A 27,631-nucleotide genomic window follows, 5' to 3' on the forward strand; every position below is an offset into this window, starting at 1 on the left:
AGCTTATCTAGTCATTAAAAAGCAATATTCCGTTTGTGTAAAGACATTTATTTATAGAGTAAAAGGCTTAGTAAAATATCTAATCGAATTGTCTTTAAATCAAGCCTATGGAACAAAGATGTGGGCAACATTTATGGCATAAACCCAAACCTCAGCTTCCCCTTTTTTTCTTTATATTATGTCCACATGCATCTTTGACTCGTTGGTTGTGAGTTAAGGCATTATTCTTATTTGAAAAGAAAGTAGGGACATGGCAAAGAAGTCCCAGGATCCTCTGTAGGTCAGAGTTCGGGGAGAGGTTGAAACTCTAGAAAAAGTCAGGATAGCAGCTGCAGGTTAGAAAACAGGTTTTCCATCATCCACTGGATTGGCTGGTTCCCCTTCCAGACTACTTGAGCCTTTTCTTTTGTCTAACCAAATATTCAGTACCTAAAGGGTTAAGGAACACATAGCAAGCTATTATGAACCCTAAACGCTGAAGTATTGCAAGTTTTTTTTTTTTGGCAAATAGACTCAACTATACTTTTTTCTTTAAAGTATGATGCTACCCAGAAAAGAAACCCACAAATGTCTTCTAGCTACTATATCTTATCCCCTAAAGATGGGAAAGTGTGAACATACATTAATATCAACAGATGAAGCAACCAAAAAATACACAGTGACTCCGGCCTCTTTGAAGTTTAGCCCTTGACTTGAGGCTCTGGAAGCGGAAATTCCCATTACTTGTCTATCCTCAGCTCTCTTGAGAGCTCTTCACTGCTGCCTGCATTCCTAGACGACTTCACTATCAAAGCTGGACTTACTGTGAGGCTCAGGGTTTTCCAAACCAGCTGGCACATTATCAATCCTTCAGGGCCTTAATCACCTTTAAAAGTAAACTCTGAGAACACAAAGTCACCTCAAAATCACCTTTATTCTCATAGAATCTTGATCTGAAATCAAGATTCCAGAGGCTACAGATCTCCACATACACTACCTGAATCTGCTCCAGGACTTCTTGCCGCATTTCCACAGCCATATGGTATACGTGATGATCAGAGTCATTGTACATTACAGCATTTTGGAACATCAGCATCAGGTCTCGCTGGAATTGGGCCATGGTGCGAATCCGACCTTTAGAGAGATTTCTCTTCAGGCTAGTTAAGTCCATGGGTCTGCAGGTGACCAAGAAAAAATAAAGAAAATCAAACCTCTGTGTGGAACATGATAACCTAACATGTTCTCTTGAAGAACTAACCAGTTCTTAATGAAAACAGTAACAAAGATAACAACCCTCATCAGATAATAAAATAGCAACAGCAGTTAATATTTGCCTGTTTACAATAGGCCAAACACTGTATTTCTATACTAACTCAATCCTCTCAATAAACCTGTAAGGTAGGTATCATTAATATCTCCTTTTTTTTTTTTTTTTTAAGTCAGAGTTGCACTCTTGTTGCACTTTTTTTTAAAGTCGGAGTTTCACTCTGGTTGCTCCATTGCAATGGAGCAATCTCAGCTCACTGCAACCTCTGCCTCCCAGGTTCAAGCGATTCCCCTGCCTCAGCCTCCAGAATAACTGGGATTACAGGTGTGCGCCACCATGCCCAGCTAATTCTTGGTTTTTTTGTTGTTGTTGTTGCTTTTTTTTGAGACGGAGTCTCGCTCTCTCTCCCAGGCTGGAGTGCAGTGGCACGATCTCAGCTCACTGTAAGCTCTGCCTCCCGGGTTCATGCCATTCTCCTGCCTCAGCCTCCAAAGTAGCTGGGACTACAGGCGCCCACCACCACGCCCGGCTAATTTTTTGTATTTTTAGTAGAGATGGGATTTCACCATGGTCTCAATCTCCTGACCTCATGATCCGCCCACCTAGACCTCCCAAAGTGCTGGGATTACAAGTGTGAGCCACCACGCCCGGCCATAATATTTGTATTTTTAGTAGAGACAGGGTTTCACCATGTTGGTCAGGCTAGTCTCGAACTCCTGACCTCAGGTGATCCACCTTCCTTGGCCTCCCAAAGTGCTGGGATTACCCCAAAGCATGAACCACCGCCCCTGGCCTTATTATCTCCATTTGACAGATGAAGAAATTGAAATCTAAAGAGGTTAAGTACTCACTGAAAGGCACACAGCCTAAATTCCAATTCAGAGGCAGCCCGACTCCAGAGCCCACAGGTCAAGCCACTATACGATCAGAGGAGCAGTGCTGGCCCCAGGTACCAAAGTTGTAGACAGCACCAATGATAAGTTTATCACACAGTAGTTATTTGCTGTTTACAATGTACAGTCATATATTATTTAATCTACTTCTCTTACTGCACAAATAAAAAGCTAAGAATAATTTTTTCTCCTTTCATGGAGATGAAAAAAGGATCAAGTGAATATTAAAACAATATTAATGAAACACAGAAAGTAGATATATAAGAGAAGGCACAGCAGTGTAGAAAGAAGACTGAACTGCAGGTAAGAATCTGGGGCTTAGTTCTAGCTCTGCTATTAACTGTTGGTTGATCACGAGCAAGTCATGACCAAGCACCTCTGAGCTTTAGTTTCCTCATACCTAAAGAAGTTTATCTCTGCTGTTTGAATGATGGTATCATTCTGTCTCTGCTGTTTGAATGATGGTATCCCCTCTGGAATTCATATTGAAACTTAATCCCAAGTGCAACAGTATTAAGAGGTGGGGCCTCTGGGAGGTAATTAACTCATGAGTACTCTGCCTTCATGAATGGGATTAGCATCCTTATAAAAGGGCTCCATATCGAAGAGAGTGCCCTCTTACCCTTCTGTCCCTTCTGCCATGTGAGGATACAGTGTTCATCCCCTCTGCAGAATACAACAACAAGGCATCACCTTAGAAGCAGAGAGTAACCCACCTCACACACCAAAACTACCAGTGCCTTGATCTTGGACTTCCCAGACTCCAGAACCAAAACAAAGAGGAATAGGTTTCTATTTTTTATAAATTATCCAGCCTGTGGTATTGTACTATAGCAGCACAGACAAGTGACTCTCCAAAGGTCCTATCATGAACTTTTACACTCTATTACCATACAGGTTTATGACAGCATTTTAGATGACCTATGCTATAAAAATCCAAAATAGGCCAAGCATGGTGGCTCACACCTGTAATCCCAGCACTTTGGGAGACAGAGGCAGGAGGATCATGAGGTTAAGAGATTGAGACCATCCTGGCCAACATGGTGAAACCCCATCTCTACTAAAAATACAAAAATTAGCTGGGCGTGGTAGCGCACGCCTGTAGTTCCAGCTACTCGGGAGGTTGAGGCAGGAGAATTGCTTGAACTCGGGAGGCAGAGGTTGCAGTAAGCCGAGATCTCATCATTGCACTCCAGTCTGGTGACAGAGCAAGACTCTGTCTCAAAAGAAAATTAAAAATGCAAAATAGGCTGGGATTACCTGCCTATAATCCCAGCATTTTGGAAGGCCAAGGTGGAAGGATCATTTGAGACTAGGAATTTAAGACCAACCTGGGCAATATAGTGATACCCCATATCTACAAAAAATTAAAAAATTCCTCCTTAGTGACATTCTGAAGAAAAATAATAACATTTCAAACAAAGAAAAAATTTTATTACAATAAAAAAATCAGGCCAGGCACAGTGGCTCACACCTGTAATCCCAGCACTTTGGGAGGCTGAGGTGGGTGAATTGCATGAGCCCAGGAGTCTGAGACAAGCCTGGGCACCATGGTAAAACTCTATGTCTACAAAAAAATACAAAAATTAGCCGAGCATGGTGGCACACACCTCTAGACCCAGCTATTAGGGAGGCTGAGGTGGAAGGATTGCTTGAGCCTGGGCAGTTGAGGCTAAGTTATCCATGAAATGTGCCACTGCACTCCAGCCTGAGCGACAGAGTGAGACCTGTCTCAAAAAATAATAAGTAAAAATTTAAAAAATAATAAATTTTAAAATTAGCTAAGTGCAGTAGCACATGCCTGTAGTCCCAGCTATTCAGGAGACTGAAGTGGGAAGATTGCTTGAGCCCAGGAAGTCAAGGCTGCAGTGAGCCATGATTGCACCACTGCACTTCAGCAACAGAGACCCTGTCTCAATTTTTTTAATTTATTTATTTTGAGACGGAGTCTCGCTTTGTTGCCCAGGCTGGAGTGCAGTGGCATGATCTCGGTTCACTGCAAGCTCTGCCTCCTAGGTTCACACTATTCTCCTGCCTCAGCCTCCCAAGTAGCTGGGACTACAGTCACCTACCACCACACCCGGCTAATTTTTTTTTTTTTTGTATTTTTTAGTGGAGATGGGGTTTCACCATGTTAGCCAGGATAGTCTTGATCTCCTGACCTATGATCTGCCCACCTCAGCCTCCCAAAGTGCTGGGATTACAGGCGTGAGCCACCATGCCTGGCAAAAAAAAAAAAAAAAAAAAAAAAAAAGTTAAATAAAAAATAAAAATAAAATCCCAAAATACTGAGAGGTGAAGCCAGCTGGCCTTCTGGGTCAGGTGGGGACTTGGAGAACTTTTCTGTCTAGCTAAAGGACTGTAAACACACCAATCAGTGTTCTGTGTCTAGCTGAAGGTTTGTAAATGCACCAATCAGCACTCTGTAAAAACGCACCAATCGGTGCTCTGTATCTAGCTAAAGGTTTGTAAATGCACCAATCAGCACTCTGTAAAAACGGACCAATCAGCACTCTGTAAAATGGACCAATCAGCACTCTGTAAAATGGACCAATCAGTAGGATGTGGGCAGGGCCAAATGAGGGAATAAAAGCTGGCCACCCGAGCCAGCTCTTTCAACCTGGTAGGGTCCCCTTCCATGGTGGGAAAGTTTTGTTCTTTAACTCTTTGCATTAATTCTTGCCACTGCTCACTCTTTGGGTCCGCACTGTCTTTATGAGCTGTAACACTCACCGTGAAGATCTGCAGCTTGGCTCCTGAAGCCAGCCAGACCATGAACCCACTAGGAGGAACAAACAACTCCAGATGTGCCACCTTTAAGAGCTTTAACACTCACTGTGAAGGTCTGTGGCTTCACTTCTGAAGTCACCAAGACCACGAACCCACTGGGAGGAAGAAACTCTGGACACATCTGAACATCTGAAGGAACAAACTCCAGACACACCATCTTTAAGAACTGTAACACCGTCAGGGTCTGTGGCTTCATTCTTGAAGTCAGCGAGGCCAAGAACCCACCAGAAGGAACCAATTCCGGACACAGTACTACAGTCAACCAATGTGCATAACTTCCATTTGGATTGACATCTGTGCCTTAGTATACCTATAACTAACTAACTGAATAAATACAGAGTTCCTTTTAAAGTTTGGCTCCAAAAGAATAGTGTCAGAAACAACCAAAGGCTAATTTAAGATTATAATTAATGAGCAGGCTGGGCACCAAGGCTCACACCTGTAATCCCAGCACTTTGGAAGCCCTAGGCAGGCAGAATGCTTGAGCTCAGGAATTCAAGACCAGTCTGGGCAACATGGCAAAGTTCCGTTTCTACAAAAAATACAAATATTAGCGGGACCTGGTGGCTCATGCTTATAGTTTTAGCTACTTGGGAGGCTGAGGCTGGAGAATCGCTTGAGCCTGGGAAGCGGATGTTGCAGTGAGCCAAGACTGTACCACTGCACTCCAGCTTGGCAACAGAGTGAGACCCTGTTAAAATATATATATATATAGAGAGAGAGAGAGAGAATGGATCATGTTACTTAAAAGTGAATAGTACAAAATAAAAAGCCTGTATCATCCTTTTGTTTCCTGCATTCCTTCTTAAATGAAGATATGATACTGAGCTCATCATAACTTCATAAACTTGTTTGGCTATGAAACGTATCTTGAGTTTGTAAGTAATAAAAATAACAGATGGGAAATAAAAAATGAAAACGCAGATATAAAAGCAACCAACCTTTCTTTACCCCTTTATCACTGACCTTTTTACCACATCATTGTACCCTGGGGCCTGCCTTTCTGACACAGGCTTCAGAAATGGACTGCTGAACCTGTTAAGGGACAAACCCAGAGAGGGTAAAGAAACCCTAGCAAGGCATTGTAAACGAGAAGAGTAGCTCAGTTCTTAGTACACTTCCTTTAGGAGAATGCAGACTATGATCACCATTCGGAAAAAATCTATTTGTTCCCCCTTGCCAGAGAGTTTAAAAAAAAAAAAACTATAAAATATATATTATTACAATATATTGATCTAGGGCTCAGAAATTTGTTCAGAGTTCCCGAGGCACTGTCTCTGTGAAAAAAGAGAATCCACCAGATTGAAAAGAATATGCATTTTAAATATAAATGTTATGTAATAGGAGCCACTTTCTAGAGGCAATTCAAATGGCACAGCAACTATTTCCTGTACAGACTTGTGAAAGCAGCTGTGGGTACTTTGGGATAAATCAGGCTTAGATACAGAATCTGCCTTTCAACTATGGCTCATTTGAGGGATGAACATATCTCCTTTTATGCTTAAACCCCAATATGTATTACTACTTCAGTTCTGAACATAATCCTATTACCACTTTGGAGACCTACCTGTGACTGGCAATCATCTTCCAGACTGGCAGGAGAGTCTTCTTAAATAGCAAATGATCCTGAACTGGGTCATCCTGGCTTAGATCAGGCCTATGGGGATAAAATATGAAGAAAAGAGACAGTAACGTCACAAATAATATTCTGTCTCCCCCAGGTGGGTAATGAGGTTTTCTTAAGACATGCTCCTAATTAATACCTGAAGCTTTTTATCTCCCCTTAAGTTATCTGGCCAAGCAGAGTTAGTTATTAATATCTATTGCTTTCTCTTTTAATTTTTTAATTTTATTTTTCTGAGACAGAGTCTTGCTCTGTTGCCCAGGCTGGAGTGCAGTGGCATGATCTCAGCTCACTGCAACCTCTGCCTCCCGGGTTCAAGCAATTCTCCTGCCTCAGCCTCCCAAGTAGCTGGGACTAAAAGTGCAACTAATTTTCATATTTTCCATAGAGTCGGGGTTTTGCCATGTTGGCCAGGCTGGGCTCAAACTCCTGGCCTCAAGTGATCCATCTGCCTCAGCCTCCCAAAGTGCCGGGATTACAGGCATGAACCACCATGCCCAGCCAATTTTTTTTTTTTTTTTGAGACAGGGTCTTGCTCTGTTGCCCAGGCTGAAGTGCAGTAGTGTGATCATGGCTCACTGCAGCCTCAACCTGCTGGGTTCAAGCGATCCTCCTGCCTCAGCCTCCCAAGTAGCTGGGACTCCAGGCACATGCCACCACACCCTGCAACTAATTTCTGTATTTGTTGTAAAGACAAAGTCCTACTATGTTGCCCAGGCTGGATATCTACTGCTTTCTAATAAAGATTTCATATTTAATCTAAATTCTAAGGTAAGAATGTGGAATTTACCATCCAAGACTGTGAACTGCCATAAGATAAAATGTCTCAGACTGGGCCCAGTGCAGTGGCTCATACCTGTAATCCCGGCACTTTGGGAGGCCAAGGTGGGCGGATCATGAGGTCAGGAGATTGAGACCATCCTGGCTAACATGGTGAAACCCCATTTCTACTAAAAATACAAAGAAAACTTAACCGGGCATGGTGGCGGGTGCCTGTAGTCCTAGCTACTTGGGAGGCTAAGGCAGGAGAATGGCGTGAACCCAGGAGGTGGAGCTTGCAGTGAGCCAAGATCGCGCCACTGCACTCCAGCCTGGGTGACAGAGTGAGACTCTGTCTCAAAAAAAAAAAAAAAAAAGTCTCAGATTGTAGATTTCCTGCTGTTTGTACAGTCACAATATGTCATCTTAGCACGCTATTGCTCATACTTAAGGAGTTATAGAAAAGCAAATGAAGGCATTCCTCACCAATCTACATTTTAAACGGTATCCTATTTGTGTACTAAAAATTGAAATCTAGGCTGGGCACAGTGGCTCAGGCCTATAATCCCAGCACTTTGGGAGGCTGAGGTGGGACTACTTGAAGCCAGGAGTTCAAGACCCAGCCTGGGCAACAAAGCAAGACCCTGTCTCTATGAGAAAAAAAAAAGAAATCTGCTGTTTAAAAAAAAATTATATATATATATATGCCTGGTTCAGCTGTATATCTTAGACAAAAAAACGCTAGAATAATTACTAGTTTTGCCTTATCAGAGACAACTAGGTGGATCTGAAATACACTGAAGAAAAAAAAAAAAACAGTTCATACTATATTCTCTCAACAGATGGATCTGACACAGGCCGGAAAAAGAACAATTTATTTATTACCATAACAAAAATAACTTTGCTGGGCATAGTGGCTCATGCCTATAATCTCAGCACTTTGAAAGGCTGAGGCAAGAGAATCACTTGAGGCCAGGAGTCACAGATAAAAACAACTTTGTTTTTCTGCTTTAAAATGTAATTCACTTCATGCCAGATGCAGTGGTTCATTCTTATAATCCCAGGACTTTGGGAGGCCTAGGTAGGGGATCGCTTGAGTCCAGGAGTACAAGACCAGTCTGGGCAATATGACGAAACCCCGTCTCTAACAAAAATACAAAAAAAATCAGCTGGGTGTGGTGGTGCACACCTGTGTTCCCAGCTATTCATGAGGCTGAGGTGAGATCACCTGAGCCCAGAAGGCGTAGGCTGAAGTGAGCCAAGATCACACCATTGCACTCTAACTTGAGCAACAGAGTGAGATCCTACCTCAAAAAAAAAAAAAAAAAATTAATTTTTCTTTGGTTTCCTGTTAAAAAGAACAGCCCCCCATTAAGATTTGAAAATGTGTTCTTTAGTCCTATAATTATCTATACAAAGATGAGACAATTATATAAACCAGAGTGTCCAATCTTTTGGCTTCCCTGGGCTACACTGGAAGAAGAAGAATTGTCTTGGACCACACCTAAAATACACTAACAATAGCTGATGAGCTGGAAAAGAAAAGAAAAGAAAAAAAAAGTCAATGCATAAATCTCATAATGTTTTAAGAATTTGTGTTTGGCCCTATTCAAAGCTGTCCTGGGCTGCAGGCTAGGGATTAGACAAGCTTGACATAAACAATCCCCTGGCCGGGCGCGGTGGCTCAGGCCTGTAATCCCAGCACTTTGGGAGGCCGAGACGGGCGGATCATGAGGTCAGGAGATCGAGACCATCCTGGCTAATATGGTGAAACCCCGTCTCTACTAAAAAATACAAAAAACTAGCCGGGCGAGGTGGTGGGCGCCTGTAGTCCCAGCTACTCGGGAGGCTGAGGCAGGAGAATGGTGTAAACCCGGGAGGCGGAGCTTGCAGTGAGCTGAGATCCGGCCACTGCACTCCAGCCTGGGCGACAAAGCGAGACTCCGTCTCAAAAAAAAAAAAAAACAATCCCCTAAGAGACGTGAAAAAGAAACAAAGATCACAAACTTCAAAATAATTTTTTTCTTTTCTTTTTTTTTTTTTGAGACGGAGTCTTGCTCTGTTGCCCAGGCTGGAGTGCAGTGGCGCGATCTCGCCTCACTGCAAGCTCCGCCTCCCAGGTTCACACCATCCTCCTGCCTCAGCCTCCCGAGTAGCTGGGACTACAGGCGCCCACCATCATGCACAGCTAATTTTTTGTATTTTTAGTAGAGATGGGTTTTCACCATGTTAGCCAATATGGTCTTGATCTCCTGACCTCGTGATCCACCCGCCTCGGCCTCCCAAAGTGCTAGGATTACAGGCTTGAGCCACCGTGCCCGGCCTTCTTTTTTTTCTTGTTTTGTTTTTTGAGACAGGGTCTTGCTCTGTCACCCAGGCTGTGTAGTGACATGATCATAGCTCACTGTAACCTTCACTTCCCAAGTTCAAGCAATCCTCCTGCCTTGGCCTCCTGTGTAGCTGGGACTACAGGTGCATGCCCCTACACCCAGTAAATTTTGTTTATTTTTTGTAAAGATGAGGTTTCACCATGTTGCCCAGGCTAGTCTCAAAATCCTGAGCTCAAGCAATCCTCCTGCATCAGCCTCCCAAAGTGCTGAGATTACAGGTGTGAGCCACTGTGCCTGGCCTAATTTTTTCTTTAAAAAAAATTTTTTTAAAGCCTCTCCCTTGTCTCCTACATCAAAATAATTTTCCATTTCAAGTTCATAAAAGCTATTTTAATATTTTTAAAAAGAGGTATAGCTTGGGCCAGGCACAGTGGCTCATGCCTGTAATGCCAACACTTTAGGAGGCTGAGGTAGGAGGATCACTTGAAACCAGGAGTTCAAGACAAGCCTGTGCAATATAGCAAGGCTGGCCCTGTCTCTACAAAAAATAAAAAATCGGCCAGGCGCGGTGGCTCAAGCCTGTAATCCCAGCACTTTGGGAGGCTGAGAAGGGCGGATCACGAGGTCAGGAGATCGAGACCATCCTGGCTAACACGGTGAAACCCCGTCTCTACTAAAAAATACAAAAAACTAGCCGGGCGAGGTGGCGGGCGCCTGTAGTCCCAGCTACTCGGGAGGCTGAGGCAGGAGAATGGCATAAACCCAGGAGGCGGAGCTTGCAGTGAGCTGAGATCCGGCCACTGCACTCCAGCCTGGGCGACAGAGTGAGACTCCATCTCAAAAAAAAATAATAATAATAAAATAAAATAAAATAAAAAATAAAAAATCAGCTGGGTGTGGTGGCCCATGCCCGTATTCCCAGCTACTTGGAAGCCTGAGGTAGGAGGATCCCTTGAGTTCGGGAAGTCAAGCTGCAGTGAGTCATGATCGTGCCCATTGCACTCCAGCCTGGGTGATGGAGCTAGACCCTGTCTCTATTAAAGAAAAAAAGCGGCCGGGCACGGTGGCTCAAGCCTGTAATCCCAGCACTTTGGGAGGCCGAGACGGGCGGATCACGAGGTCAGGAGATCGAGACCATCCTGGCTAACACGGTGAAACCCTGTCTCTACTAAAAAAATACAAAAAACTAGCCAGGCGAGGTGGCAGGCGCCTGTAGTCCCAGCTACTTGGGATGCTGAGGCAGGAGAATGGCATGAACCCGGGAGGCGGAGCTTGCAGTGAGCTGAGATCCGGCCACTGCACTCCAGCCTGGGCGACAGAGAGAGACTCCGTCTCAAAAAAAAGAAAAAAAGCATCATAGTTTGTATATTAGGCATAGTTTGTACAACATTAGCTCCATCACCCAGGCTGGAGTGATACAGATTAGGCTAGAGTACAGTGGCACAATCATGGCTCACTGCAGCCTTGACCTCCTGGGCTCAAGTGATCCTCCCACCTCAGCTTCCAGAGTAGCTGAGACTATAGGCAAGTGACACCATACCTGGCTAATTTTTTTTTAATTTTTATTTTGTAGAGGCAGGGTCTCCCTATGTTGCCCAGGCTGTTCTCAAAGTCCTGGGATCAAGGGATCCTCCTGCCTTGGCCTCCCAAAGTGCTGGAATTACAGGTGTGAGCCACCACACCTTGCCTTGAAAGACAGTCCTAATATTGATGAAACAGATTTGTTTTATAACAGGAGAGCATATAGACTTCTATTTATGTGATGTTAAAAATTATACTTAATTAATTATATTTTTGTGTTTTCCAACTGTAATTTTCTTTAACTTATAAAAGTAATCCATTTCATGATTCAAATATGCATAAACAGAAGTATGAATCTTAACAAATTTGTATGAAAGTCTAGGCTTACAGCTTTGTGGAGGTAGCGTGGCTGAAAAGTGTATCCACCAAGGGAGTCTCCTTAATGTTAAAGGCGTCATCACACTCGCCTGAAGGGGGCTGGTCTTCCGTCTCTGACACGTATACTTCACCCTGGTTCTCCCTTTTGGATTCTTGCTGAGCCTCCCCCTAGGAATGCCAGGAAACAGGAAACTTTAGAAGGAGATTTACTTTCTGCACAGTAATTTTTAAATGAAGGCTGCCCGTAAGGTGAGAAGAGGTCAATTATATAAAGCTGCAAAAGAAATTAAAGAAAGCTGACTTAACTAGACCTAAGTCAATGAGTTCTTGGTAACAGTCTTGCTGGAGGACTTTGACTCTGTGCCACTCACCTCCACCAAAATGGAAAAGCATTATTTGCCCAATTCTCATTGGATTCTTTAAAAACCATCATGATCACCTGTGGCCCTGGAGTTAACTACTCTAGCTGGCCAGATAATTTTTTTTTTTTTTTTTTTTTGAGACAGGGTCTCACTCTGTTGCCCAGGCTGGAGTGCAGTGGCATCATCATGGCTCACTGCAGCCTTGAACTCCTGCGCTCCCCCTGAGACTCCCAAGTAGCTGGAACTACAGGTACATGCCACCATACCTGGCTAATTTGTTTTTTGTGTTTTTGTAGAGATGGTGCCTCCCTGTATTGCCCAGACTGGTCTCAAACTCCTGACTCAAGAGATTCTCCTGCCTCAGCCTCCCAAAGCACTGAGATTACAGGCATGAGCCACTGCACCCTGCCTGCCAGATAATAATGATGATGGTATTCTAAATTTTACTTATTGCTTACTATAAGCCAGGCACTGTGCTAAGTGCTTTTCATGAATTATCTCATTTAAACCTCACAGCAAACCCACAAAATAGGGTGCTATTATTGCATTTCTGCAGAGAAAACTGAAGTTCTAAAATGTTCACTAACATGCTTAAGGTAACACAGCTAAAACTGGTGCTCAATCCAGGATTTGGATCCAGGTAGTTTAACTTTCTGGAGTTAGCCTATGTGCTCTAACCACTCTGTTCTACTTCCCTAGGCAGAAGACCAGCAAGACAGCTGATTTAAGTTACTTTCTTACCTCTTCACTCTCTGTGAGTAGTCCCTGAACTGCACAAATAATGGAGGGAGCTGAAGCCACCTGTGGCTTTCCATTTTCTCCCAGTGGCTTTTCAGCTACTAAGGGGTCTCCTTTGGCTGAAAGCTCTTCAGTCTCTCTGCAGAGCTCCCTTTCTCCTTCGCTAGCTTTAATTTCCCTTCCTTCTTGTCTGGTACCAGATGGAGGGCAGCAGCCTTCACTTGATTCGTTGCTGCTAATGCACAAGGGCTCCATTAAATAAGCTACCTGCAATCAAAGTTTATTATTAGATGCACAGGAACACCAATGAAAATCATCATCCACATATCAACAATGCCACATGCTAACACTATCACAGTGACTAAGTCTGAGAGGACAAAATAGTTTAATTAATGTAATCATCTAAAATCTGCAAATATATACACAGGCACTGGGCTGGTTGGTGGGGACACTACAATGAACAAGAAAGATATGGTTCTTGCCTCTTCCAGGAGTTTATGTTCTAATTTTTCATCTCAAGTGTCAACTCTGATCAATTGGGAGTGGCTGTCCAGAATAAAGTGTTGAAAATTTTGTCTACCACAGACACTTGTAGAGAGAAGTAGCAATTTGAAATGGATGCTTGCTGATCTTGATCTAGGTTCTCCTAAATGTGTTCAGTAACAGTATACATATAACTCTCTTTCCAATTCTGTTTATTTCTGGTCCCCAGCCCTTAACCAAGGTAATGACACTTAAAAATACTACCTTAAAGTCACAGCATTTAAGCTTCAAGGAAAATTTGGGCAAGTATAACTTCCCACAACTCCAAAAGCATGAATTACAAGGATACTTATTAAGCAGTCCTTATGATCCAGGCCCCTAATGACTGAGGTATTAGAAATTCAGTCAAAAAGCATGTATTTTTTTATTTTTTATTTTTTATTTTTGAGACGGAGTCTTGCTCTGTTACCCAGGCTGGAGTCCAATGGCACAATCTCGGCTCACTGCAACCTCCGCCTCCCGGGTTCAAGTGATTCTCCTGCCTCAGCCTCCTGGGTAGCTGGGATTACAGGCACATGCCACCACGTCTGGCTAATTTTTGTATTTTTATTTTTTTAAATTTATTTATTTAGAGACAGAGTTTCACTCTGTTGCCCAGGCTGGAGTGCAATGGTATGACCTCAGCTCATTGCAACCTCCGCCTCCCAGGTTCAAGTGATTCTCCTGCCTCAGCCTCCTAAGCAGCTGGGATTATAGGTGCCCGCCACTACACCCAGCTAATTGTTTGTATTTTTAGTAAAGATGGGGTTTCACCATGTTGGCCAGGCTGGTCTCGAACTCCTGACCTCAAGTGATCTGCCCGCCTCAGCCTCCCAAAGTGCTGGGATTACAGGCGTGAGCCACTGCACCTGGCCATTTTTGTATTTTTAGTAGAGACGGGGTTTCACCATGTTGGCCAGGCTGGTCTCGAACCCCCGACCTCAAGTGATCCACTGGCCTCAGCCTCCAAAAGTGCTGGGATTACAGGTGTGAGCCACTGCACCCGGCCCCAAAAGCATGTATTTGGTGCATATTCTGTATCAGCACCAAGTGCTGAGGACATAGCAATGAACTTAATCCCTGCCATTGTGGAGCTTATATTTTAGTAAACAATGTTAAGAGTGGTAGAAGCACGTAAGGATAAGCATTCTCTTAGAAAGTTGAGGCTCTTCCAGCTTTGGAAATAAGAGCTCACTGTTACCTCAGAGAGAAAGTGGAGGAGGTTCTGGTGGCTGACTTTCTTTGCTGCTTCCTGAGATTCCTCACTGCCTCCGTCCCCAACAAGCAGTTCACTAGGTTCTCTCCCTGGGCTGCTTTCCTCTAGTTCCTCAGCCTCTGGATCCTCAGTTTCCCTCCAGCTGCCCACATCAAGATCCAGACTGGAGTCCCATGAGCTGAAGAGGGACCTGCATTCATTGCTCAACTCAGAGTCATTGGGATAATCTTGTTCAGAATCCAACCAAACCCACTTATGTCCCATCTGTAAATACACAGGAAAAAAATGCATTAAATTCATTCAAATAAATATTCCTGAGGCATCTCCATCTCCCGAGTTCAGTAGAAAAATAAGGGGCCAGAAATTTATTTGTATTCAAGTATTCATCATTAGGAAGAATTGAAATCTTGCTGAAGGGAGACATGAAATTATATTTGTCTTCGGGAAGAAGGAAAAGCCCTATGTCAGTATAACAGAGATATTACATCATACAATACAGTATAATAGAGATATTAGTATTACCTAATAATTATTTTTACTTGGAATTCCTCATACACCAAAAGAAGGGAAAGAACGGCCGGGCGCGGTGGCTCAAGCCTGTAATCCCAGCACTTTGGGAGGCCGAGGCGGGTGGATCACGAGGTCAGGAGATCGAGACTATCCTGGCTAACATGGTGAAACACCGTCTCTACTAAAAATACAAAAAACTAGCCGGGCGTGGTGGCGGGCGCCTGTAGTCTCAGCTACTTGGGAGGCTGAGGCGGGAGAATGGCGTGAACCCGGGAGGCGGAGCTTGCAGTGAGCCGAGATCATGCCACTGCACTCCAGCCTGGGAGACACAGCGAGACTCCGTCTCAAAAAAAAAAAAAAAAAAAAAAAAAGAGAAGGGAAAGAACTGAAGCATAGCTAGCTCAATTATTTTTCTCTAGCCCAAATCATCCATAACTAAACCATAAGGCAAACAAATTGAGGGGGCAGGGGATATTTTCTCAGCGTATAAACATTTTTAACCTATGAACCATTAAATCTTCAAAACACACTTTAGGATTGCCTTTGGCATCCTTCTGGTCATATCCAACTTGGTACTGAGAAACATCAAGCTTGAAATATATCTTCCCTTGCTCTCATTACACCACTATCTTTGTTTTCTTACATCTTTCTTTGTCCTCTCCTTTTTACAACTTTCAATAAATCCCTACCTTCTATGTTCCTGCTTGGTCCTCCGCTTTCTTATTAATGTGTTTTTAAAAAATGTATATATACTTTGAAGTTTCAACTTTGACCTCCATTTAGGTGGCTCCCAAATCTCTCCACCTTTACTTATATGAATTCTGGTCTCATTTCTCCATGCATCCAAAAGTCAATTCCCTTTAGACGCTCTACTACCTGCTGTAACATTTCTAAAATAAAAATCACATTTCCTCTATCTCCAGAATCACTGCTTCTTCCCAATTTCTTTATCACCATCACCATTTTCTTTCTTTGTTTTGTGTTTGGTTTTGTTTTGTATTGTTTTGTTTTGTTTTTGGAACAAAGTTTCATCCTTGTTGCCCAGGCTGGAGCGTAATGGCGCAATCTCGGCTCACTACAACCTCTGCCTCCGGGTTCAAGTGATTCTCCTGCCTCAGCCTCCTGAGTAGCTGGGATTACAGGTGCCTACCACCACACCCGGCTAATTTTTGTATATTTAGTAGAGATAGGGTTTCACTATGTTGACCTGGCTAGTCTTGAACTTCTGACCTCAGGCAATCCACCCGCCTTGGCCTCCCAAAGTGTTGGGATTACAGGCGTGAGCCACCATGCCCAGCTAATTTTTGTATATTTAGTAGAGATGGGGTTTCTCCATGTTGACCCGGCTGGTCTTGAACTTCTGACCTCAGGTGATCCACCCGCCTTGGCCTCCCAAAGCGCTGGGATTACGGGCGTGAGCCACCACGCCCGGCCCCATCACCATTTTCTTAGTCTACAGAACCCACAATTATTTTTTGACCCTCCCTTCTCTTATATTCAGTAAGCAAGTCTTCTTTCCAGTTTTCTCCCACAATAAGTTTTCTCAGTGTCCATCCTTTCCTGAACAAATGCCATAGTCTCCTAGTCATCTTTTCTATCTTTAATCCTATCTGCTCCCAACAAATATAGTTATTCTACTCAAGGCTTTGTAACAGCTATCACCCCAAATATAAATTTCTCAATCTGCCAAAGTCCTCCATAAATTTAGCCTTATTTTGTTCCCTTCACTCACATGTACACCTCCCTATTCCTTAGTATAATTCCTGTTCTAATTACATTTGTCTCCATATTGCCACCCACCACCCCCATCAGATGCTTACACCTTCCATTCGGTTTGCTAGTCTCATTTATCGCCTTCTCTACCAACTCAAAACATATGTCCTTTAATGGACCTTTTCCACACACTTCTCCCAACTTTTAGAGCTTGCGTTTATATCACATGCCTGTTTGCAGACTGCTTTGGGACTACAATGTTATTTTTTATTTTCCTTTCTTGTCTACAACATGTCCATGTAACAAGGAATTTCATTTTCTAATTCCTGGACTAATTGAACACCTTTCCATCACCTCACAAAGACTGTATCTTCTCTTCCTTAGCATCCTAATATAGTTCTATCAAAGGCAAAAAGATCTGTGACTTCTAATCATATCCTCTCAAACCCCCTTCTCAAGAAGGCTTTGACTATTAGACCAGGCTCCAGTGTGACATATTATCTAAATATTTACTTTGTTATAAAGTGATATTCATCTAATACTCATTTTTTCATCATAGCCATCTGTTTATAGCAAAAAATTCATAACTTTTTTTTTCTTTTGAGATGCAGTCTTGCTCTGTGGCTGGGCTGGAGTGCAATAGCTCAATCTTGGGTCACTGCAACCTCTGCCTCCCAGGCTCAAGCAATTGTCCTGCCTCAGGCTCCCCTGTAACTGGGATTACAGGCGCCCGCCACCACGCCTGGCCAATTTTTTGTATTTTTAGTAGAGATGGGGTTTCACCATGTTGGCCAGGCTGGTCTCAAACTACTGACCTCAAGTGATCCGCCCGCCTCGGCCTCCCAAAGTGCTGGGATTACAGGTGTGAGCCACGGTGCCCAGCACTATTTCATTTCACTATTGAGTTTTAAAAATCTTGGCCGGCACGGTGGCTCACGTCTGTAATCCCAGCACTTTGGGAGGCCGAGGCGGGTGGATCACCTGAGATCAGGAGTTTGAGACCAGCCCGACCAACATGGAAAAACTCCGTCTCTACTAAAAAAAAATACAAAATTAGCTGGGCTTGGTGGTGCATGCCTGTGATCCCAGCTACTCGGGAGGCTGAGGCAGGAGAATCACTTGAACCCGGGAGGTGGAGGTTGCAGTGAGCTGAGCTCGCACCGTTGCACTCCAGCCTGGGCAACAAAAGCGAATCTCCAAATCAAAAAAAAAAAAAAAAAAAAAAAAGTTTAGTTGGCCAGGTGTAGTCGCTCATTAATTAAAAAATAAAAAATGTTGCTATTAACAGAAGTTGGAATAGAACTGAGATTTTAAATTTTGGGGTGTTTTTTCTCTGTTGCCCAGGCTGGAGTGCAGTGGCATGATCTCAGTTCACTGCAGCCTCAACTGGCCAGGGTTGTGATCCTCCCACCTCAGCCTCCAATGTAGCTGGGACCACAGGTGCATGCCACCATACCTGGCTGATTTATTATTTGTAGAGACAAGGTCGTGCTATGTTGCCCAGGCTGGTCTTGATCTCCTGGGCTCAAGTAATCTTCCAGTCTTGGCATGGCAAAGTGCTGGGATTACAAGTGTGAGTCACGGTGTCTGGCCAAATTCAGTAATTCTTAAAACTGGGCTTAGCCTTCAAACAGCAATGTTAAGAACTATATTTGAGAAGGGGTCTTGCTCTTTCACCCAGGCTGGAGTGCAGTGATGCAACTATAGGTCATTGCAACTTTAAATTCCATGGCTCAAGAGATCCTCTAGCCTCAGCTTCCTGAGTAGCTGTGACTACAGGTGCACACCACCATGCTGGGCTAATTTTTTTTTTTTTTTGAGAGGGTCTCACTTTGTTGTCCAGGCCGGTCTCAAACTCCTGGGATCAGGAGATCCTCCCATCTCAGCCTCCCAAAGTGTTGGGCAATTTTTTTTTTTTTTGAGATGGAATCTTGCTCTGTCGCCCAGGCTCGAGTGCAGTGACGCCATCTCGGCTCACTGCAACTTCCACCTCCTGGGTTCAAGCGCTTCTTCTGCCTCAGCCTCCCAAATAGCTGGAACTACAGACACGCGCCACCTCGCCCAGATAATTTTTGCATTTTTAGTAGAGACAGAGTTTCACCATATTGGCCAGGCTGGTCTCAAACTCCTGACCTGGTAATCTGCCAGCCTTGGCCTCGCAAAGTGCTGGGTTAACAGGCATGAGCCACTGCGCCCGGCTGCCAAGAACTCTTTATATAAGAGTCCTTAACCATAAAAACAGGAAAAAAAAAATGGTAACACTATCCTAGAAATACCATCTGCAAAGATAGCATTAAGTGAGACAAATGTTCCTGAGATAAGGGTCAATGTTACCTATGTCCATGCTCTAATCTTCTTTAAGCAATGCCATGAACAGAATTCTGAAAACCTCACTTTTCCCAAACATTCACGAAAATCTGAATAAGGCAGTCTTTCCTGCGCAATGCAACACTTGAAGGTATATTAACTATAAACTCAATTCTGGTTACTTACCTTCCCACACTACAGTAAGCAGTTCATAAGACCACTTTTCCCCTGTAACAATCTCATTCCCACAAACGAAATCGTTATGCAGAAGAAACCACAAGTTTCAAATACACACACACACACACACACACACACACACACACACACACACACACACACACACACACCAAGCCAAAGGCTAGAGTTTTTTTTTTTCCAGTTTATTGTATACACACACATTTCACAGGTTTTTTTTTTTTTTTTTTTAAAGTCTGTACAATTGACAAGACAATACAAACTAGCTATAATCTGCTAGCTACACATTAGGACATTAACAAAGCCCATGGTTTCTGCCCTAAAACAGGCAATTGTGCTACTCCAAATCTCTAAGAGAGATTTTCCAGCTCATGTCGTGTGGCCCAGGTACCTCCTCTTCTGTAACTTCCGCCTCTGGAACTGGGCCCACAAGCCCAAGCTCTATCTTGTTTACTTTTATTTTAGGTTCAGCTCAAAGAGGGTACTCTGAGGCTTCACTTTTTCATCTTCATATCTGCTTCAATGGCACAGCGGCGTCCCCTGGTTCCTCCATCCTAGATGACAGGCAGAGAAAGAAAGGGAGCATGAGTTGGTCAAGAGACAAGGGACGGTGCAACAGAAAAGTTGGGGATTTGGTTTCTTGGGGGAGAGGGGAGAAGAGAATCAGCAGAAAAATCCAGAAGGATGAGGGGCATATTTCTGTCTTCCCACAGAGTGGCTAAAGAACACCTGGTAGTTTATGAGAGGAAATGTGGGATGGAGTATCTTGTTCATGCCCACCACAAAGGTCCTTGGAATTCACCTAGGGTCCCACAGAATAACTATTAGTCATCCCACCCAGGCCCAAATCATGTGCAAAGGAACAGGAGAGTAAAAGAAAGGTAGGAGAGTCAGAATGGGCAATGGGTAGTGAGGTTCTTGACTAACATACCTGTCCAACTGCTGGTCCCTATAAGAAAGGCCTTTCCTGCAGACTGACCCTGGCACTAGTTCCCTAGCACCTCCTGACAGTGGTTTTCCATGAGATCAGGATAATTAGAAGGCTTCTTTCCATCTGCTGCTCTCTCCCTGCAGCCCAGCTCCTTCCTCTTGTGCAATATTTTGCTGTCTTCAATAGATAAAAGATCCCATTAACCAGCCTTGCAATAGCCAGCCAAATGCTTTGCTTGGGGGATCCAGAGTCACTGTTGTAGGCCAATAAGAAAGAACGGAGATTATAATGTTCTGTCTGTGGTACAGCCTGTAGGCAAGATGAATTACTGAAACCTTTGCTGGGCCAGGCCATTTTTACATTTCTAATATGCAAGGACTCTAAAATTTTTAGAGTCCATGAACATAAGTTGCCCATGAGGCAACAGTGAAAATAAAAAGGTGGTAATCTTGCATGTGTATAATGCTTTTTCTTTTTTTTCCCAGCCACTTTCATATCTATTATCTCATTTTATCCTCACAACATCCCTGTGAGGTAGGCTGGACAAGTACCTCATTATATTAGCTTCATCACACACCAAGGAAAACAATGCCCCAAGAGATTATCCAGTGACCTTAAGACCATGTAGTTTTCTAGCCTGATGCCCTTCCATTACATCATACCTCACTGTCCCATAATGAACAATACAGAGTAAGAGCCAGTTATTTATGGAGGAAAGTAATAAAAGTCTTTAGGCTAGCTCTCCTAAGCTTATCTGTAATTCCAGCAGCCACTACTGATGCAGTGGTCACTTTCTTTTTTTATCTTTTTTTGTATGAGACAGAGTTTCGCTCTTGTTGCCCAGGCTGGAGTACAATGGTGCGATCTCAGCTCAGGGCAACCTCTGCCTCCTGGGTTCAAGCGATTCTCCTGCCTCAGCCTCCCAAGTAGCTGGGATTACAGGCGTGTGCCACCACGCCCAGCTAATTTTGTATTTTTTTTAGTAGAGACAGAGTTTTTCCATGTTGGTCAGGCTGGTCTCGAACTCCCGACCTCAGGTGATCAGCCCACCTCAGCCTCCCAAAGTGCTGGGACTACAGGTGTGAGCTACCGCACCCGGTCGCAGTGGTCATTATTACTGAGATTTTTTTTTTCTTTGGAGACAAGGTCTCGTTCTGTCACCCAGGCTGGAGTGCAGTGGTATGAACAGTGCAGCCTTGACCTCCTGGGCCCAAGTGACGCTCCTACCTTAGCCTTCTGAGTAGCTGGTAGTTGGGGACCACAGGTGCGCACCACTCTGCTGCACAGCTAGTAGGGTTTTTTGTTGTTGTTGCCGTTTTTAAATTTTGTAGAGACATGGTTTCCCTATGTTGCCCAAGCTGGTCTCAAACTCCTGGGCTCAAGTAATCCTTCTACCTCAGCCTCCCAAAGTGTTGGAGTTATAGACGTAAACCACCATACCCAGCCTATACTGAGTTCTTTAGCTTAAATTTTACTAAGTGTTTGTTACATTCATCTTGCAACTTAATTTTAGGAGACAAGAGAAAAACTATGTGCTGAGTACTACCATTATGAGGAACACTGTTAAAAAACCAGCTAGCAGCTCCTGCTCTGACCAATTTTAAATTTGTTAAGAAAAGAATTGGTAAAAGGTGAAGTCGGGAAATGATGAGCCGGTACATCCTAGATCCTTTACTCCTAGAATACATTTCAGCCCAGTGATCTCAAAAACAGTCCCTACCCGGCCCACACACACACACATGCAGAAAGACAGAAATGCAGAAGAAAAGAGTTTCTTATTCAATGACCTGAATAAACAGAAGTTCAAGACACTGCCACGGTCTGCATGTTGGATTTCCCTCTGCCACCCACCCCCATTAAGAGCTGAGAATCTTTGTGGCAACACCACCCCTCGCAGCCATTCAATACTTACAAAGAGAGAGAGAAGGAAGGCAGGAGAGCCCATTGGGACACTGTCCTGTTAGAGGACAAACAAACACTGATCAGGTTCCACAGAAACTCTCAGCCACAAGCACCCCAAACCTCAGGACAGAGACACAAGCACCACACACACAAGGACAAAATTTAAAAACTCAAGAACAAGAGGAAAGAGATCCAAAAGCAATCTGGCCATTACGCCTCTAGAACAGAAACTGCTGGTCCCCAACTGCTGCAGGCTAAGCCATTTCCCCCGCCTTGACAGCACTCTCCCAGAGGAATTAACAATTCCCCTACTCACGATTTCTTCCATGTGACTGGGTCTTTCGGTTACAACAGGCTTATTCAATGTTTAGATGGGTGCGAACAACCACCATTCTAAGATCTATGTGTCTGTATATTATTGGAATCTAGAAGCCCAACAGTACCAAGTAGTAACATAAGGTTCCTTGGATACTTCAGACTTCTACTACTGGAACACTGGCACACAGGTTCCTTCCTGGTCACCTCACCTTCTCTGAAGCATCCTGTTTGCGAGTAGAATCTCTCCCTCGAAGACTTTTAGCACTGATCCCAGACTCGGATGTTTGCATAATCAACTGCGTGGCCAAGAATTGCTGTAGGGAGAAGAAATAGGGTAGGCCATGGAGACCTGATTTAGTAGAGACAAATCAAGTACACTTTAAGCACTGTAAATAGAACTTTGTACAGTACTCTTCTGGCTCAAATATATTTTGACTGACTGGAAGTTTAGCCTATTAAGTTTTAATTCTAGTTGCAATAGGGATGCTAAGGGATGCTAAGAATCTTTTTTTGCTATAACATAGGATCAAATCTCTATCCTCCAGGAATGAGAAAAAGAATAAAACTGGAATGATCCAAAGATCATTCAGCAATTTAAGTAATTTGACAGATCGTGCGAAGATTTGCAACATTCTTCCAAGTTCAACACCCCAAAAAGTACCTGGTAATGCAATCACAGGATAAAAGTAGGGAAAAGGAAAGGAGAAACTCTTATTTGCTGAGCATCTACTATGTACCAGGTACTTGATGTAATTAAAAAATATGCATTCACCAGTTTTTAAAAAATTTATTTAAAAACTTTATGAAACTGCAATTAATTGCCCAAGAAAGGTAGAATATTGTATCACAACTCTTTCACCACACCACAGAAAATAAAAATAAATTCCGCAAAAACAAAATATTACGTTTTCAATGTGTCCCTGATAGCTATCCAAGTAAAAGCCACAGCAATCCTTCTTGGCATCAATATGAATCCTCCCCTTGAGTATTTTAATTTCATCCTTGCTGAAACACAAAAGATCCTCAAAGTACCTGGATCTGTTCCAAGACATCTCTCTGCATCTCCACTGCCATGTGATAGACATCATGGTCTGAGCTATTGTACATTACAGCATTCTGAAACATTAGCATAATGTCACGCTGAAATTCAGCTGTGCTTCGGATCAGTCCATTTTCTATGTTTTTCTTAATAGTTGACAAATCCATAGGCCTAAAAAAAAGAACAGGGGTAAGTGGCAGTGTGGGTGGGAAGAGGACTCATCTAGATCTCTGAATACATTATCATCATACAGACTTTCTCATATATACCTTAATTTGCAGCTGCCAGGACTTAAATGCTAACCCCTTACCCCGAAACATGCACTTAACCCATTTAACAATCTATATAATAAGCACTGAGAAAGGTAATAAAGGGAGTTTGTGTGTTTTTTTTTTTTTTTTTTGGAGACAGGGCCTGGCTCTGTCACTCAGGCTGTAGTGCAGTGGCACAATCATGGTTCATTGCAGCCTCGAACTTCCAGGCTCAAGCAATCCTTCCCACCTCAGCCTCCCAGGTAGTTGGGACTACAAATGCGCGACACCACACCTGGCTAAGTTTTGTATTTTTTATAGAGAGGGGGTTTCGCCATGTTGCCCAGGCTAGTTTTGAATTCCTGGGCTCAAGTGATTCACCCACCTCAGCACCCTCAAAGTGCTGGGATTACAGGCGTGAGCCACCACTCCCGGTGAGGATTTATTCTTTTAGACTATCAGTGGTGATCCAGCCACTGGAATCATCAGTTTAGTACTTAGTGCCCCTTATAGCAAAACCATAAATTTACTTGCTTTAAACTTTCTATCTAAAGCAAAACTTTCACTAAGACTGGACAACTTATAATTCAGGCAAGTTACCATGCTGAGTGGATCATGGCTCACCTCTGCACAATGCTGTGGTAGCCAGGTGCTATGTCATCTGTAACAGGCTGCAGGAAGACATTGGCATACCTGTCCAAAAGGAATAAGGTGCAATTACTGACATTCTCCAGAAGAACAGGGAGAGAACTTACTCTAAGTAGCTGAAGATAGTAAGAACCAATACCAGCAGTTCCACAGAAGCCTACTCAGACTTTTTTCCAGTCACCAACAATGAAGAGTAAGAGAAAATGAACCTACTGACTGGTAAAGCCCACTCACCTATGATTAGCTGCAGCTCTCCATACAAGCATGATGGCTTTCTTCCAAATTTTCTGTGCCTGAATAGCTTCCTGATCCTCGCTACAGACAGAGCTGAAACAGAGATACAGCAATTTCACTAGGCACAAGTTAAAAAAAAAAATATATATATATATAAAATTATCTCTTTTTTTTAGAGACAGGGTCTCACTCTGTCCCCCAGGCTGGAGTGCAGTGGCGTGATCATGTTCACTGCACCCTCAACCTCCCAGACTCAATCCTCTCACCTCAGCCTCCCAAGTAGCTGGGACTGTAGGTGCATACCACCATGCCCAGCTAATTTTTTAATTTTTTTGTAGAGATAGGGTCTCACTGTGTTGCCCAGGCTGGTCTCGAAGTCCTGGGTTCCAGCGATCCTCCTGCCTTAGCCTCCTAAAGTGTTGGGATTACAGGTGTGAGCCACCATGCCCAGCCCTAATAATTTTTGTCAACTGTTTATTCCAGGCCAAAAAAGGGAAACACTAAAGAAAAGATCAGGCCAGGCATTGTGGCTCATGCCTCTAATTCTAGTGCTTTGGGATGTCAAGGCAAGAAGACTGCTTGAGGTCAGGAGTTCAAGACCAGACTGGACCACATAGGGAGATTCTGTCTCTTAAAAGAACATCTTTTAAAAACAAAAATTTAAAAATAAAGAAAAAGACCACGTATGGTGGCTCATGCCTGTAATCTCAGCACTTTGGGAGGCCGAGGCAACTGTTGAGCTCAGGAGTTTGAGAACAGCCTGGGTAAAATGGCAAAACTTGGTCTCTACTAAAAAAAATTTTTTTAATTAGTAGGGTGTGGTGGTGCAGGCCAGTAGTCCCAGCTACTAAGGAGGCTGAGGTGAAAGGATTGCTTGGGCCTGAGAAGTGGAGGTTGCAGTGAGCTGAGATCGCGCCACTGCCCTCCAGCATGGGTGAGTGAGAACAACAAAGGAAGGAAGGAAAGAAAGAAAGAAGGAGAGAAGAGAGGAGGGGAGGGGAGGGGAGGGGAGTGGAGGGGAGGGGAGGGGAGGGGAGGGGAGGGGAGGGGAGGGGAGGGGAGGGGAGGGGAGGGGAGGGGAAGAAAAGATCCTCTCCTTCTCACCTTCACTGCCTTAGCCTCAAAGGAAGAATCTCAGATACTCACAACTGTGAAGAAGCAGGGCTGCTGGGGATGGAGTCTGCCAGCGTGTGTGACTGCAGTGTAGCATTGTGTATGCTGAAGCCATCATCACTCTCGCTCACAGGAGGTTCATTATCCATTTCTGACAAATAACCTTCTCCTTGATCCTCTTCCTTAGGCTCCTCTAGGCTGGCCGCTTCACTGACACCATCTTCCTCCTCATCCTCACCTGGGGCATCCTTAGACACAGTATGCTCCAGTCAATAAATGCAAGCAAAGCTATCCAGCAAAGCATCATTAAACATGCTCTGTCTTTTGGGTTAGAATTAGTTCTAGAAATGACCTCACGCTGTTTCCTGACTTAGCTGTCTATCACTTATACTACCATCTACTTAAAGACACTGACTTAAGTAATTTAGAACCTGGACAAAGAATAATACCCAGGATCTTTTAAAAAGAAAGAAAAAAAAAGCTACTTACTTAAGACTAAGCTAAGAGGCGTTCCTTCTTTCCCCTTGTTCAAGAGTAACTCTGACCCTGGATACAAAGTTATCAAAAATAATTTTTATTTTGTGTCTCATCTGATGGAGCAAGCTCACATCGCATTCTTTAAGTCTCTGTTACTACTGCTTTAATAATTCTAAAAAGAAAACTTTGGATGATTTTCTTTGGATAGTCTAATTAATAAACTGGATTCCTGTATGTTCTCCTTAGTTCTGGTATCCTTATTCACTCCAAATCACTCTAAGTGTATCAAGGCTTCTTAAGGACTGTGATATTCACAAGCTGTTTCATATGGGAGGCACCTGTTGCTACAGTACTCCCATTATGCCTGTCTACTGCAGCTTTTCCCCACGCAACTCCATACCAGTCTCTTATCAGAGAATAAAAATGCGACTTTACTGAAATTCATTAAAAAGTAGTGCTATAGGGAAATCTAATCACATGGCAAGAGGAATAAAGAAAAGTCTGAAATACCTTTATCTGGCTTCCAAAAATAGTCCCTGATTCTTCTTTCAATGAGTCTGCAGAGGAGAGAAAGACTACCTGAAGATTTTTCCACCTTAGCCTTCCCCTTCCTATGGACCATAATCCCCTGCAGCTCTCCTTTCCATGCTGACCTGTTCTACCTCCTCTACTTGCCCACAACCCACAATCCCTCAGAAGCCAAAGCAAATGATTTCAAGTTAGTTAAAGAGGACTTTATTTACCTGACATTTCGAACTTGTGCTGAGTCTCTGCTTCTAAAGGATCTTCAATGGGATTTGAGCCATGTGATGGAGACAACATGCTTTCAGGGGATGCCTGAAAACCAGAAAAGAAAAAACACCCTAAGTACTGGTAAATCACTATAGCTCACACAACTTTATTCTTCAATGATAATGAGACCATAGAAGAAATTCTAAGTCCTATTCATGTAATGTGACTCCAATGGTCACCTTAACAGGAATAAGTATATATAACACTAATCACAGCCTATGGGCTTTGGACCATCAAACATGTCAGAACTCAGGAATGCAACTGGAAAACCAAAAAACCTAAGCTATCACTTCTTACTTAAGGTATAACCCTCCATCTCCCCAGCCCCTGATCTTTATTAAGTACCTCTGTCTTCACATTTGTAAGTGGAGTCTCATCGCCTTTCCCAATGGCAACATCTGCTTCAACAATCTCTCCAGTTGCAGTACTTCCCGGTTCCTCATCTAAGTCCTGACTCCTGAGTTCTGGTGGCTCCATACTTGTGGCTGGAACAACTCCAGCTACTATTTCAGCCCCTGAAATGACTGATTCTGGTTCTGCAGGTTCCACCTTGATCTCTGCACTGGGCTCCCTGATGTCCACCAGTTCATGTATTCCCTTGTTTTCAGTTTCCTCAAAGTCCAGTCTCTCTTGCTTGACTGTCATTTCTGGTGCAGGGAGAGGTACTGGCTTGTCCCGCTCCTGCTGGATAGGATGCTCCCAGGGGCCAGGCAGGGATTGAGGATCATCATTTTCTTCACAAAATGACAGTGCTGCTTCCACTGCTGCCACATCCAGCACTTCAGGATGATCATCTACCTGTCCCACAAAACACAAGACTAT

The 27,631-nt window shown here is 43.6% G+C and overlaps 1 protein-coding gene across 6 annotated transcripts in view; it reads right to left on the bottom strand.

The window, feature by feature from the left end:
• Positions 1-32: 32 nt before the first annotated feature.
• Positions 33-27,631, bottom strand: part of BRD8 (bromodomain containing 8) — a 40,934-nt gene continuing 13,335 nt past the window's right edge. For 2 of the 6 annotated variants that reach the window (XM_015140970.3, XM_015140969.3), the window contains 16 exons: positions 27,155-27,607; positions 26,761-26,854; positions 26,528-26,574; positions 25,574-25,788; positions 24,428-24,520; positions 24,170-24,238; positions 23,288-23,465; positions 22,465-22,569; positions 21,948-21,992; positions 14,365-14,643; positions 12,645-12,908; positions 11,552-11,709; positions 6,497-6,586; positions 5,896-5,964; positions 977-1,154; positions 33-429 (listed from right to left, as the gene is read on the bottom strand). In XM_015140970.3, the coding sequence (XP_014996456.2) occupies positions 337-429; positions 977-1,154; positions 5,896-5,964; positions 6,497-6,586; positions 11,552-11,709; positions 12,645-12,908; positions 14,365-14,643; positions 21,948-21,992; positions 22,465-22,569; positions 23,288-23,465; positions 24,170-24,238; positions 24,428-24,520; positions 25,574-25,788; positions 26,528-26,574; positions 26,761-26,854; positions 27,155-27,607 (2,430 nt within the window). In that variant the 3' untranslated portion in view covers positions 33-336. Of the gene's footprint in view, positions 430-976; positions 1,155-5,895; positions 5,965-6,496; positions 6,587-11,551; positions 11,710-12,644; positions 12,909-14,364; positions 14,644-19,558; positions 19,659-21,947; positions 21,993-22,464; positions 22,570-23,287; positions 23,466-24,169; positions 24,239-24,427; positions 24,521-25,573; positions 25,789-26,527; positions 26,575-26,760; positions 26,855-27,154; positions 27,608-27,631 lie in introns of those variants that run through there. The other 4 variants (XM_078005244.1, XM_015140971.3, XM_078005245.1 and 1 more) reach the window with 2 other exon arrangements.

This window comes from Macaca mulatta, chromosome 6, assembly GCF_049350105.2.
Source record: "Macaca mulatta isolate MMU2019108-1 chromosome 6, T2T-MMU8v2.0, whole genome shotgun sequence".
Taxonomy (NCBI): Eukaryota; Metazoa; Chordata; class Mammalia; order Primates; family Cercopithecidae; genus Macaca; species Macaca mulatta.